Source organism: Dendropsophus ebraccatus, chromosome 15 (assembly GCF_027789765.1).
Source record: "Dendropsophus ebraccatus isolate aDenEbr1 chromosome 15, aDenEbr1.pat, whole genome shotgun sequence".
Taxonomy (NCBI): Eukaryota; Metazoa; Chordata; class Amphibia; order Anura; family Hylidae; genus Dendropsophus; species Dendropsophus ebraccatus.
The window spans coordinates 42,551,904-42,565,166 of record NC_091468.1 but is presented as its reverse complement, the minus strand read 5'-3'; the positions used below and the strand labels follow the sequence as shown (position 1 = coordinate 42,565,166).

Sequence of the window (13,263 nt, the reverse complement as noted above, 5' to 3'; positions counted from 1 at the left end):
CCAAAGAAAACCTTTTCTTCTCTGGACAGTTCCTCACACAGACAGAGGTGGAAACAGAGATTACTTTGTCAGACTGGAAAAATACATCACTTCCTGCACAACATACAGCAGCTGATAAGAACTGAAAAACTTAAGTTTTTTTTAATTGAATGTACCACTAAGTACACCGCTTTGTGTTTCTTTAGATGAATAGACCGGAGCCACCATGGGGATGCCGGTACAGTGGTCCTTTTTATTGAGCCGCAGCCAGGTTCCCACACACAACGCTGGTCTATTCCCATGTTCCGGCCCGGCATGAAGCACTGGGGGAGTCCTGCCGGCCCCCAGTGTGACAAACTCCCTTTCCCTCTTTGATGTGACTTCACTGATTCTAATGGAGTGGCTTCACAGAGGGGAGATGGTCACACTGGGGGCAGCTCCATGCCCAGCCGGTGCTTGGGAATAAACTGGCATGGTAAGGGAGAACTCGGCCACAATACACAACAGGACTGCAGTATCAGCATCCCCATGCCGGCGCCGGTCTATTCATGTACAAAAAAACACAAAGTCATGTACCTAGTGGTATATTTACTTTAAACAGAAGTAATCGACAAATATAACTTTCTGACACCAGTTGATTTAAAAGAAAAATCTCTAGATTACCTCTTTAAAGGCTAATTTGAGTAAGTTAAAGGGGTTATCCAGAGTGGGGGCACTTTTTGGGGGGGACCGGGGAGGAGGTGGCTGAAATAAAAGATGTCCACTCATCTCCCCGGTTCCAGCGGCGGGTCACTCATCGCGGGGCTTCGGTCCCCGGTTCCCGGCCGCTTCCTGGTGTCTGACGCCGCCCGAGACGCAACGTCTCAGGGCCGCTCAGCCACTCAGTAAAGGAGGCGGGATCCGAGCGGACTTCAAACGGATAACCCCTTTAAAGACCTGTAAATTTAAAATAAGTAAAAACATGAAAGCAAAGTATATAAAACCCCAACCCAACTATTAAAAACCTGCCATGAAATTGATGCTACACACCTCTCCCCATTGTACTCCTTGTCTCGCCAAAGTATTTGCTGCATTGCTGTGATACCTGAATGTTGTCTTCATCTGTGTGACCATCTGGTTACTGATGCAACAGAATGCCAACCGATTCTGACAGACTTTCTCATCAATTGGTCATCACAGCCTACTAATATTCATAATGGAAGTCTATGGGAATTTTTTTTTGTCTGAGCTTCCAACCAGGGAGTGGATCGTGCTGTCACTATCTTTCCCCAGCTATATGTTCTGATCTAAGCGGGTGTGAACAGTGAGACTCGCTCTGATCAATAACGTTTGACATGTCAAAGGTTATTTTTAGTGACAGTGCCCATTTAATGTTAAAGGGGTTCTCTGATGATAAAAAATTCAAATCATTTGGTGCCAGAAAAGTAGACAGATTTGTAAATTACTTCTATTTAAAAATATCAAGTCTCCCAGTACTTATAAACTGCTGTATACCCTGCAGAAAGTGGTGTATGCTTTCCAGTCTGACACAGTGCTCTCTGCTGCCACCTCTGTCCATGTCAAGAACTGTTTAGCACAAGAGAGGTTTTCTTTGGGGATTTGCTACTGTCTATTTGATGTTCATGCCCCTAGCCTGAATAAGGACTATGTCATGAAAAACAAAGGATCTTTAGGGGTGCACTACATGCGAGGTACTGTTACTGGGGCGGCATCAGCACAGGGCTTACCCGGGCCAGGCCTCTATGGGCCCAGAGAGGGAGAGGGGCTCAGTGTTCTAATGTTCAGTCCGCTCCAGGTAGTGGAGGCTGAACATCAGAAACACAGGAGATGGAGCAGGACCTGTACCGAGAGAGAAAAGGCTGAAGGACCTGATCACATGACCCGAAGGTCCTCAACCTTACAGCGTGGACAGCAGCTCTTCAGAGAGGAAGAGTGAGAAGACTGAGCTGCAAGTGTGTTTCAATGACTGAGTGTTTCAGTGTCAGTCTGTCAGTTTCTGTGTCTGTCAGTCAGTAAGTGTCATTCAGTCAGTGTCTGTGTCAGTAATGTGTGTTTGTGTATGTTAGTGGTGTCTCAAGTGATTGTGTATAGCGTGTGGATGAGGGGCCGCTGAGGCTCTGTCGCCCAAGGGCCCGCAACAACCTGGAGCTGGCTCTGTACTGTTATATACCTCTCCCAGTTCTGTCAATTCGCAGATATATGTACTGGCAGTACAGGGCGCTCATGTTTGATGTCAGTCGGCCTATGGTTTGGGTGCCATGACAGTTGGATATAAACACGTTTCTGTTGCAGCCTCAAGGTTTCACTTTAAACTAGAAATTATGCTCACATTTCATTGCAATACAATATGGCGGTAAAGCCAGGAGCAATGATAATGAAGTAGAGCTTAGAGAGGGCGGCTGGATCGAGTTACTTTACCCACTTTTCTGGGATGATTGTTATATCATGTATCCAAAGAAAAATCCCCCTTAATCTCTTGTTAGACCTCACCCTGATATCCCAAAAGAGATGAGTAATAAAAAGCAGAGAGATCATCACTACGTTCTGGAGAATTCCCAAATGATAGCAAATAGGCTGATTCAGCTGTTTCGCTGGTTATAGCTGTTTCTGTCAGTGAGAACTAGTAGGAAAAAGGCAATAAACAAATAGAAACGTTTCCTGAGAAACATACAGATGTGTATTGCAGGAATTACCAAGTAAGACGGAAGATGAACTCATTTTTTCAACACCGTCACATTTCTTATCTGTCAGGTTTAATCAGATTTAATAGTTATAATGCAACTTCTTTGCATTCTGTTTTCCCTGTGTAATTTAAAGGGGTTGTCCAGCGTGGGGGCTATTTTTTCATATGGCCGGGGAGGAGGTGGCTGAAAGAAAAGACGTCCACTCACCTACCCGTTTCCCGCATCGTGTCGCTCTGGTGCCCCGGGATCCCGCCTCCTTCACTGAGTGGCTGAGCGGACCTGAGACGTCACGTCTCGGGCCCGCGTCAGACACCCGGAAGCGGGAGGGAACCGGGCACCGAAGTGACGCGATGCGGGACCCGCCGCTGGAACCGGGGAGGTGAGTGGACGTCTTTTTTTTCAGCCACCTCCTCCCCGGCCCTATGAAAAAATAGCCCCACGCTGGACAATCCCTTTTACCCCTTAGTGACCCCTAATACACCCTTCTACTGTGGTCAGTAAGGGGCTTTATTCTGATACATATGCCTTTTCATGGCAGCATCGTAATTAGTGTATGCCGCATTCCTGCCAGTGGCATGTAAAGGATCCGATGCTGTATACTTACCCATCAGGAGTACAGCATCGAGGTCACTGGCTTCCAGGCCAGAGGCATGGCTGTGTGGATTGCCTGTTAGTATAATGCTGACAGTTACAATAGCCTTACTACTGCTGTATTGCAGTATATATTCACACAACGTCAAAAATAGAGAAAAGTCGGCCGCTTTTGCTATTCAAAAAAACCTCCGCAATTTAACTGACTGCAGTGCAATGCATTGAAGTCAATGGGAAGACAGACATCCAATGCACACAATGTATTGAATAACAGACGTTATCGCAGCGGCCGTCAAAATAATGATCATGTCAATTATTTTCAGACGTCGTTTGCAAACCGGACGTTTTTTATTAGTTGTTCACACACACTTTTTCTTTTGTCACCGTTCTTTCTCAGTTTTTACTATTACATTTAATGGACTTTTCAATTAAGTCGCACCCAAAGAGCAACCCCAAACTATAATAATGTACCAACACCAGTCACTGCACTAAGGGGAGGCCAGACAGCTAAATGACGTCCGTTATTTTAGACTCAAAATGACAGACGTAATTTTAAAGTGAGCTGGAAAAATGTTGTGTGAACACAGCCTAACAGTGTATTGTAGCAGTGATTAGCAGGTCACTGGTTAATGTACACTAGTAGAACTAGTGTAATAGTGAAAAATGTTTGAAATAAAAAATTAATTTAAAAAAAATCCTCCAACCCTACTCCCCAAAAAATGTAATTATATTTTATTCCAAATATGAAATGAATTGTTACGTAATTTGTTTTAAAAAAAAAGATTCATGTTTGGCATCACCCTGTCCGTAAACAACCAAGCTATGAAACAACACAATTTTTTATACAGCATGGTGCAAACTGTAAAAAATAAATACATCAAAAAGCAGCAGCAGAATTGCTGTGTTTTGGCAGTCCATCTCAGAAAATCAATATACAAGAGATCAAAAAGTCATTTATAAGTAAAAACGAAAATATTGTCAATAAATTCTAAGAAGCCATATCTGAAGTGACAGGCTGCTCAGCCAGTCACTGGCCAAGATGGGACAATGCAGAGGCCATTGATTGGTTGAGCAGCCTGTTGTTGCCCAGATGGCTTCAGACGTGGTATCAGCAGCTGCCAGGAGTGGAGAGAAGCTAGAAGGAAACTGGGGAGCGTGAAGAGGTAAGTATAAAGTTTATTACTTTACTTTACACATTCCTCATCCGTCAGCCCCGCACCACTATTACATTTAGTGATGCGCGGTTGGCAGGTAATCATGTGTAAACGTGTTAAAAGACAACAATCAGCTGATGATCGTTTCTTCAGCTGATCATTGTCTTTATTACATTAAGCAATAATTTGCTGAATTGGCCTGATTCTTCAGAATATCGCTTTGTGTAATAAGGCTCTTACTGCTTACCTATTACTAAACTCATTACCAAACTTATTTTCTACTAATGAAATGAGAAAATTTCTATGTGCACCGATGCATTAACTGATGACATAACAGTTGTACTGGCTGACGTAACAGTTGGCTGGCTCGCGAGAGGTCTATTGACGTGGGTCAAAGGGGCACTAACTCTCTTTGACCCACGTCAATAGACCTCTTACTAACCAGCCAACACCCTGCTCTGCACTGAAGAGGGGCCTGAAACAGCTGTCTGTAGATGGGAAATCTTTTCTTTTGGAAAGATTGTTTGGCTTGGCATAAAATCCCCAGTCAATGTTCCAAGGCTCCTAGATTGAGTGCGACTTGACTTGAAGGGACATGCTCAGGAGGTGTGAAAGCTATTGTGCATATCCCAGAATTCTTAGTGGAACAGCAATGGTCTGTAAGTCTCCACATGTCTTTATGACGAGCTCTCCTTAAAGAGAGTTAGTACTCCTGTAACCCATATCTGAAATTCCATCAGATATGACCCCATAGAAGTCAAAGGGAGCATCCAGAATTCCAGACAGCCAGGAATGTGAATGCAAAACTATCCAGATTTCTGAATGCATTGCTAGGCACCTCAGCTGGCATCAGCAACCGCGCAAGCGTCGCCGGGTGCTGCGCCTGGCACTTTAAATGTATGTAGGAGTGCATATAGTTAAATGTGGTGCTGTGATTAAAAGGAGCCATTGGCTCCCTACCCTGTCAATCGCTCTTTTGCCAAATGGCAGCATTATGTCTCTGGCCACAAGAGGCCGCTTTCCCCTAGTGCTCTGGTGCATGACAGAGCAGGAAGGGAGAAGAAAAGCTGGAGAAGAACAGTGCTGTAGCCATGTAACAGGTGGGTATGGCTTTTTTTTCTTATGTTTAGTTTTTACTGTCAGGAAATTCTGATGATTTCCCGCAAACTTCCTAAAAAACTTTTTTGAACAGTATTTCCTGACTGTAAAAACTGACCTGGACATGTGCATGTGGCCTTAGTGTGGTGAGCCCATATTCTTTTGAATGAGTTGTAGATAGATAGATAGATAGATAGATAGATAGATAGATAGATAGAAATCATTAATACATCATAAAGTAAATATTAAAATAATAAAATAATATATATAAAAATAATAATAAAATAAATATTAAAAAATAATAATTAAAAAAAAAATCTGTGAAAACATACAAATGAACATGCAGTAATAAAACAGCTGATCTGGTGATCCTACTTTTACTCCCCTAAGTGCAATGAACCTTTAAACTGAGCCCAGTGACCGACATCTGTGTGCCAGATTCAGTGGATATTACTTTTCAACAAGAAAAGTCTAGTCTAGTTTCAGAGAGCTTGGAAAAAAGCTTTATAAATCAAGCTGCATATAAATAAATCATTTCACAGAGAAAAACATCATAATCTTGTAACCTGATGGCGCAGAATAATGAATTATAAGATTGGTTTGATCCCAAAGATTTATACCATGAGATCTCTGCTTGACAGTCAATTTCAACGCCTGAAATTGATGATTGTGATTCCAGAAAAAATATTAACTGTATTAATGTTCTGTTCCCATACAGCAATGTACCGATGGTTATGAGTGGGACCCGTTACGGCAGCAATGCAAAGGTAACATATTTCAGGCTCGGTAATTCCTGTATTCCTGTACATTATTGCTTTTCCTTCTTTTTTTCCCTGCTGAAATGTACACAGCACATATAGAGATACAATTGTGAATTAGCTACAGAGCAAAGATAGGGCAGAATATATCTCAACATTTGCATGATTAATAAATTGTTTTTTATTAATTACATTTTTTTGCTTGCCGATGACCTTAATTAACTTTTACTAATTGTTTTGCGTCTATTTGTCATACACCCCACATTGTGGAGAGATGCACTTGAAAGAAAAATATAAGGAACACAAGAAAGATAGGTTCTATCAAATGGAAAAATAAGGAAAACGACCGTCTCTAACTATCAATGCAAAAGAACAATAAGGTGGTTTCACATGTCGAATATTTGTTGAAATGACTGGGCCCTATAGCAAACTTTTGATTGGGCCCCCCTTCCTGCAATATCTGGATGTCTAAAAGGAGCCTTACCCACATTAATAGGACAATTTGCCATACATGATAACACCTTATATTAAAACATAGCTACCCATTAACACCACTCTATAATAAGCAAAAATTATCACCATATTTATTACACATCAAAAATGTAATATGTGAACACAGCCGCAATAGTAGTAAAAAGGTCCAATAACTAGAACAGGCAGGGAGAGAACATACTATATGGATACATGTCTCTACATCTTCCTGCCTGTCATAATTACTGCTTCTTTATAGTAATCTGGTGGTTATCCAGCTTACTGTATAGAGCCTGTGAATGGGATGACCAGAACCTCTAAATTGGGAGGCCGGTACCCTGCCGGCCCCCTGATGCCCTGGTCTCATAGCAGCCACTATGGCTGCTACTTTGGTAGTTACTCCCCAGGTTGAAATTTTGGTTGCAGAATCTGCACTGGAATTTACTTACCAGACATCCCGGTCCAGTCTCCTGCAGGTAGCTTTTTAGTCTTGTGCTGGTTGAAAAAAAAGAGACTAAGTCACAGCAGTACAGAGTGTCACAGCCATCAATCACATGACTGCCTTCTCTGTGCACAGATAACCGGGACTTCCTGTGTGTTTTTTAGTTTTTTCATTTTTTCAAAGTGACTAAACACAGGAAGTGCCCTGTTTCCCATAATAACTAAAAAATAATAATGAATGGAAATTGCAAACATACTTTATATAACTATATCTACTATTGGTTTAGATTTTGAGAGTTATAACAACAGTGAAACTTTAAGAGACATATCAATTTTAACATTCGGCTGAGAAACAAGTATGCAATCCAGGGGGTGCCATTGTCCCTTGCCTCCTTGGGCCTGACTGACAGGTCTCTCCCTACACACACATAGGAGGGCCACCATCTTGACTGCATACTTTGTTCTTGGCTCACTTCTAAAACTTCTAAAAGGGTATCTCTGTTTGTTCTATAGGTCACAATTACTAGCGTAGCCTATCAATAGTGCAAAAATGGTGCAACCGACAAATATAAGAGAAAGTTAGGTGAGATTTGTGGGCACTGCCTGTCTGCCTTTAACAAGAGCATGTCATCACTTAGATGAGGCCTGAACCACAAGTTGCCAGAGGTTTTCCCATGTGATAAAGTTATTTCCGATCCTAATCAGCTGATCATCAACAGATCGTTGCGCAGATTCCACCTCTAGACCTCTATTCTAATAGGATACTTGGATCCCAAGATCACTGGGGGTCCTAGTTAGGCTTGATCGAACATCAGGAAAAGCTAGGTTCGATCGATCTCAAACCTAGCCGGACCTTCCGCATTTGATTGCTTATGTCTTTACAGTCCGTGTGGAAGGAGGAAACATCCCGGCGACCGCCTGGAATTCCGGGATTCAGCCTAGGTAATAGGCTGTATCCCGGAATTCCAGGCGGTCCCCAGGATGTCTCCTCCTTCCGCACGGACCACGAAGGCATCAGCAATTAAATACGGAAGGTCCGGCTAGGTTCGAGTTTGATTGAACCTAGCTTTTCCCAATGTTCGATAAAGCCTAGTCCTAGTGCTTTAAACCTCTATGATCAGCTAGTTATTCCCTATCTTGTACCAGATGGGAATACCCCTTTAAGAAGAGAGGCCATGACTTACATTGATCTATTAACCTATTAACAGGTAATATTCCCCAGGCAAAAATATGGCAGCCTGTCTAGTATATAAAATGCAAGACTCTAATATCTAATATGTCCGCTTTCTTACATTTACTGTAATTCCGCTCTCCGTTTCCTTATTACAGATATTGATGAGTGTGGAATAATGCAAGAACCGTGCAAGGGAGGAATGAAATGTGTTAACCATTATGGAGGATACCTTTGCCTACCAAGAACTGCACAGATTTTGTTAAATAATGGCCAAGAAGACACCGTCGTCTCACAGAATTCTGGATCTCAACAAAGCACTGGTCAAAATGTCTATGTGGAAAGACCCAATAGCCCTCCAGATCCACCCCGCAGTGTGCCCGGCTCAGTTCAGTTTATGCAGTGTGCATCTGGCTATGAACAAAATGCACAAAACTTGTGCCAAGGTAAGAACAGACTAAATCATCATTCTCATTTTGTGTATCATAGTTTTACAAATCGTTACACCTGCATCAGTGTTGTATCTTAAGGGTATTATTTGTCAGAATGTTGTAGTGATTAAAGGCGTGCTCCTTTTTTTCCTAATACATCGCTTTAATAAAATTATAGTATTTTGTAATTAAAGTGGTACTCCGGGCAGAGGTTAAAAATCAGGGAGAGCAAAGGGTGGTGGGAACATATTAAGGAAGTAATACTTACCCATCTCAGGGTTCCCACAGTCACAGTGCCATTGTTCACTGTCAGTCTCTAGTCTCCTGAATCTCCTGCGTTCCTGTGTCATCAGGACACCAATACTAGGGGGCTTTGGGATAGGTAAGTATCACTTCTTTATTATGTTCTCACCAACCCCTGCCTTTTCTAGGGGGGTTTCACCATTGCTCAGAGTACCAATTTAAAACAAATTTAAAGTTCTAATATATATATATATATATATATATATATATATATATATATATATACAGTAGGGTGGTCCAAAAGTATATGGAAAGTATGTGTAATAGGGTTATGAAGGGGGAGATTTATCAAACATGGTGTAAAGTGAAACTGGCTCAGTTGCCCCTAGCAACCAATCAGATTCCACCTGTCATTCCTCACAGACTCTTTGGAAAATGAAAGGTAGAAACTGACCCAGTTTCACAGATCCAACTACTTTCTGTCCACCTACTTTTCGACCACCCTGTATATATACATTATGGGGGAGATTTATCAAACATGGTGTAAAGTACAATTGGCTCAGTTGCCCCTAGCAACCAATCAGATTCCACCTTTCATTTTCAAGAGAAGCTGTAAGGAATGAAAAGTGGAATCTGATTGATTGCTAGGGGCAACTGAGCCAGTTCTAATTTACACCAGTTTGATAAATCTCCCCCTATATGCCCTGTATTTTCATGTGTATAGGACTACTTTTTAACCCAGGAAAATCTTCTCAAAAGTCAGGGGTTGTCTTATACGCCAGGTGTCGTCTTAGAGCGTAGGTGCTGAAAAACTTCGGAACCAGACTGGAGAATCAGCGGTCGCTGCATATGATGGGGGGAGCTCAAAAACGACCGCATCCCCGCTGTATGTGGCGACCGTATGATGGGCAGAGCAAGCTGCAGACGGGGTATGGGAAAATAAAAAATATGGTAAAGTGGTAGATTTAGCTGCTGTCTGATGTTTTTTTTATAATTTTTTTATTTGGTGTGCATTGTAAGAGAGGTCATCTTATACGCCAAGTATATCCCAAACTTTATATTTTAACTGGAAACCTTGGGGGTCATCTTATACACCCATACATGCTGAAAAATATGGGTATGTACTAGAGATGAGTGAAACGGGTTCAGGTTTGAGTCGATCCGAACCCGAACATTCGGCATTTGATTAGTGGTGGCTGCTGAACTTGGATAAAGCTCTAAGGTTGTCTGGAAAACATGGATACAGCCAATGACTATATGCATTTTTAATATAGCCTTAGAGCTTTATCCAAGTTCAGCAGCCACCGCTAATCAAATGCCGAAAGTTCGGGTTCGGATCGACTCGAGCTTGCTCCAGGTTCGCTCATCTCTAGTGTGTACATATATTTACTACCAATGAGTGGCAACAGTAAGAGGCGACACGGGACCCTCTTCTGCTACTGTTTGTATTTGCAATTGCACGGCTGTCTGACCCTGCTCTGTTCAATCAATATTTCTCTAGAACAATACCTCCGCAATATGTCATTTAAAGGAACATTGTCCTAATTTTTTTTCCTGTCGAATTTATACTGCTCCATAACAGTACAGTACCTCTTAAAGTGTAGCAATTTTACCCAGAAGACTGTCGTACATTTTACAATCTACAGAATATCCCCAGCTCCTATAGCAAAACTGAAATTTCTTCATTTTCCTCGCTAAAAGTGTAATTCATGTGGGGATAAACCAGCACACATGCATGCATCAAAAGTCACACTTTAAGTTGATTTTATTGTAGAGTTAATCAAAACACGATGTGCACCCTGGTGTAATTACCTACAGATGTATGACCTTTTTCTTCCACTCCAGCGGCACTAAATTATGTTTTACGAGCAACGTGATGTTGTGGGACCCATATTAAAAATAATAGTTGACTCAAGGGAGCTGTAATGCTCTTACTGACATCATGCTGAACACTAAAGGACCTTCTGTTTAGATACAGTTGTCCACTCCCTTCTGAGCATTGCACACTTTAAATCTGATAATGTAAGCAGAATGTTTTTCCTCTGATTCTTGGCTTAAAATAAATGGATACTTGCTCATGACTCACGCAGAAAACGACTTTGAACTTTCTATTTACGTTTTTATTTGGAATAGAATATGTGTTTTTATAGGAGTCTGAAAAAAAAAGGGTTCACTTGTGCTACGGTGTGCATTTAGAAGCAGGAGTTAGGCTAGGTTCACACTCTGTAAAAATGACAGCTGTCTTTCATAATAAATAACTGACATTATTTGAGCAATGACGGCTGTTATTATTAAAGACGGCAACCATTTTTACATGGTGTGAACCTAGCCAAAGCCAAAAAGTGATGTTAAAGGGGTTGTTCACAAAAAAAAATTCTTTGAAATCAAATGGTGCCACAAAGTGCCAGAGATTTGTAACTTACTCCTATAAAAAAAATCTTGTCTTCTAGTACTTGTTAGCTGCTCTATGTCCTGCATGGTATATTCTTTCCAGTTCTCTCTGCTGCCACCTTTGTCCGTGAGCAGTAGCAACACCTCTCCTGCTCTTCAGTCTGAAAAAATACTCCACTTCCTGCAGGGCATACAGCTCTATTCCGATAGGATTCTAGGGTCCCAAGATCACAGGGGGTCCTAGTGGTGTGAACCCCTATGATCAGCTAGTTATTCCCTATCTTGTGTCAGATGGGAACACCCCTTTAAGCAGAGAAACTATTTGTCAATAAATTGCATTGATCTATTCTCTTACTATAAATATATCAAGTTAATAATCCCCAGGCAATAATATGGCAGCCTGTCTAGTACATAAAATGCAAGACTCTAATTCCTAATATTTAATCCTAGTACACATAGGGGGACATGAATCAAGCAGTGTACCTTGTGCTCCTTAGTATTTTTTGGCGTAAGTGTGATGTGCACAGCCCTTCGTCAGATTTACTAAACAGTGTAGCTCGGTGTATGTGTGAATATGACAGCTTACTCCAGTTTTTTGCCTTCTTGACATTTGTGGGCGTGGTTATCCGTAAGAATATTCTCAGCCGGGATTTATCATGTGAGAATTTAGAAATTTTCGCATTTTCGTTCGCATCTGTACTCCAGTCCCAGGGTAGCGGAACTTTTTTAACCAGGGTCAATTCATGAATACCTGCAGTAAAATGCACAGCGCCAGGGAAGCTATAGCAGGTGATTTATGAACCAACATGTGAATGTTCATAAATACCTTACTAGACTGCAAGCATATAAGCCAGTGCACAGTGCTAAAAATATTCGCAAAAAAAGGTGCAAATGATAAATGTCCCCCATACAGTACACATACATTGGTTAGGATTACTACTATATTTCAAGTATGTGAAGCCTCTCACAATAGGTTTGTAGGCCATAAAGTCCATATTACTTTAATACTTTCCACAGAATTCGTCTTCCTTATATTGTCTTCTATTTTTTAAAGTGTTCCAGTCACTCCTGCAGAAAAGCCCCCACAACATAATTCTGCCACCCCATGCTTCATGGTTGGGATGGCATTCTTTGGACTTGCAATCTACCCTCTTTTCTCTCCACACATAACCATGGGCTTTCAGGCCAAACTTTTCTATTTTGTTTTATTAGACCAGGGGACGTTTCTCAGAGGAGTAAGATATTTGTCCCTGGGTGCTTTTTTTATGGCTGATTGGAGTAGTGGCTTCTTTTTTGTTAGGTAACCTTCCCGGTCATAGTTATATAGGACATGTTTTACTATTGATATAGATACTTTTGAACCTGTCTTTTCACCCATATTCACAAGGACTTTTGCTGTTGTTTTTGGAACTATTTTGTATTCTCACGTCAAAGTCTGTTGGTCCCTAGCAGTCAAAAAACTTCTCCTTCTGGTATAGTATAATGCCTGTATGTTCTTCCACATATTTTCATAAAAATGGGACCTTCAGGCGCATGGAAATAGCTGTCAAGAATTAACCACACTTGTGGCAATTCTTTTTCTGATTTCTTGACTGATTTTTTTTTTAAGATTTTCTCAGGATTTCAAACAAAGAGGGAAGTAGGCCTCAGACTCCTGCCACATTTACACCTCCAATCAGAAAACACAACATAATGTAGCAGTGGAATTTTCTCAAACTATTTAAATGTACAACATCCAACTAGAATTTCCATAACATGAATTTTAAAAGAAATTACCTGTTTGTTAACTATTTGGAGACATTTTAAAATTCAACAGCTTCAATCCTGTATACTGTATGTGTATGAAAATAT

The 13,263-nt window shown here is 41.2% G+C and overlaps 1 protein-coding gene across 1 annotated transcript in view; it reads left to right on the top strand.

Annotated features, from left to right (window-relative positions):
• Positions 1–13,263, top strand: part of EFEMP1 (EGF containing fibulin extracellular matrix protein 1) — a 70,777-nt gene that overhangs the window by 22,747 nt on the left and 34,767 nt on the right. The window contains exons 3-4 of the mRNA XM_069954822.1: positions 6,225–6,273; positions 8,506–8,793. Coding sequence (XP_069810923.1) covers positions 6,225–6,273; positions 8,506–8,793 — 337 coding nt within the window. The remainder of the gene's footprint in view (positions 1–6,224; positions 6,274–8,505; positions 8,794–13,263) is intronic.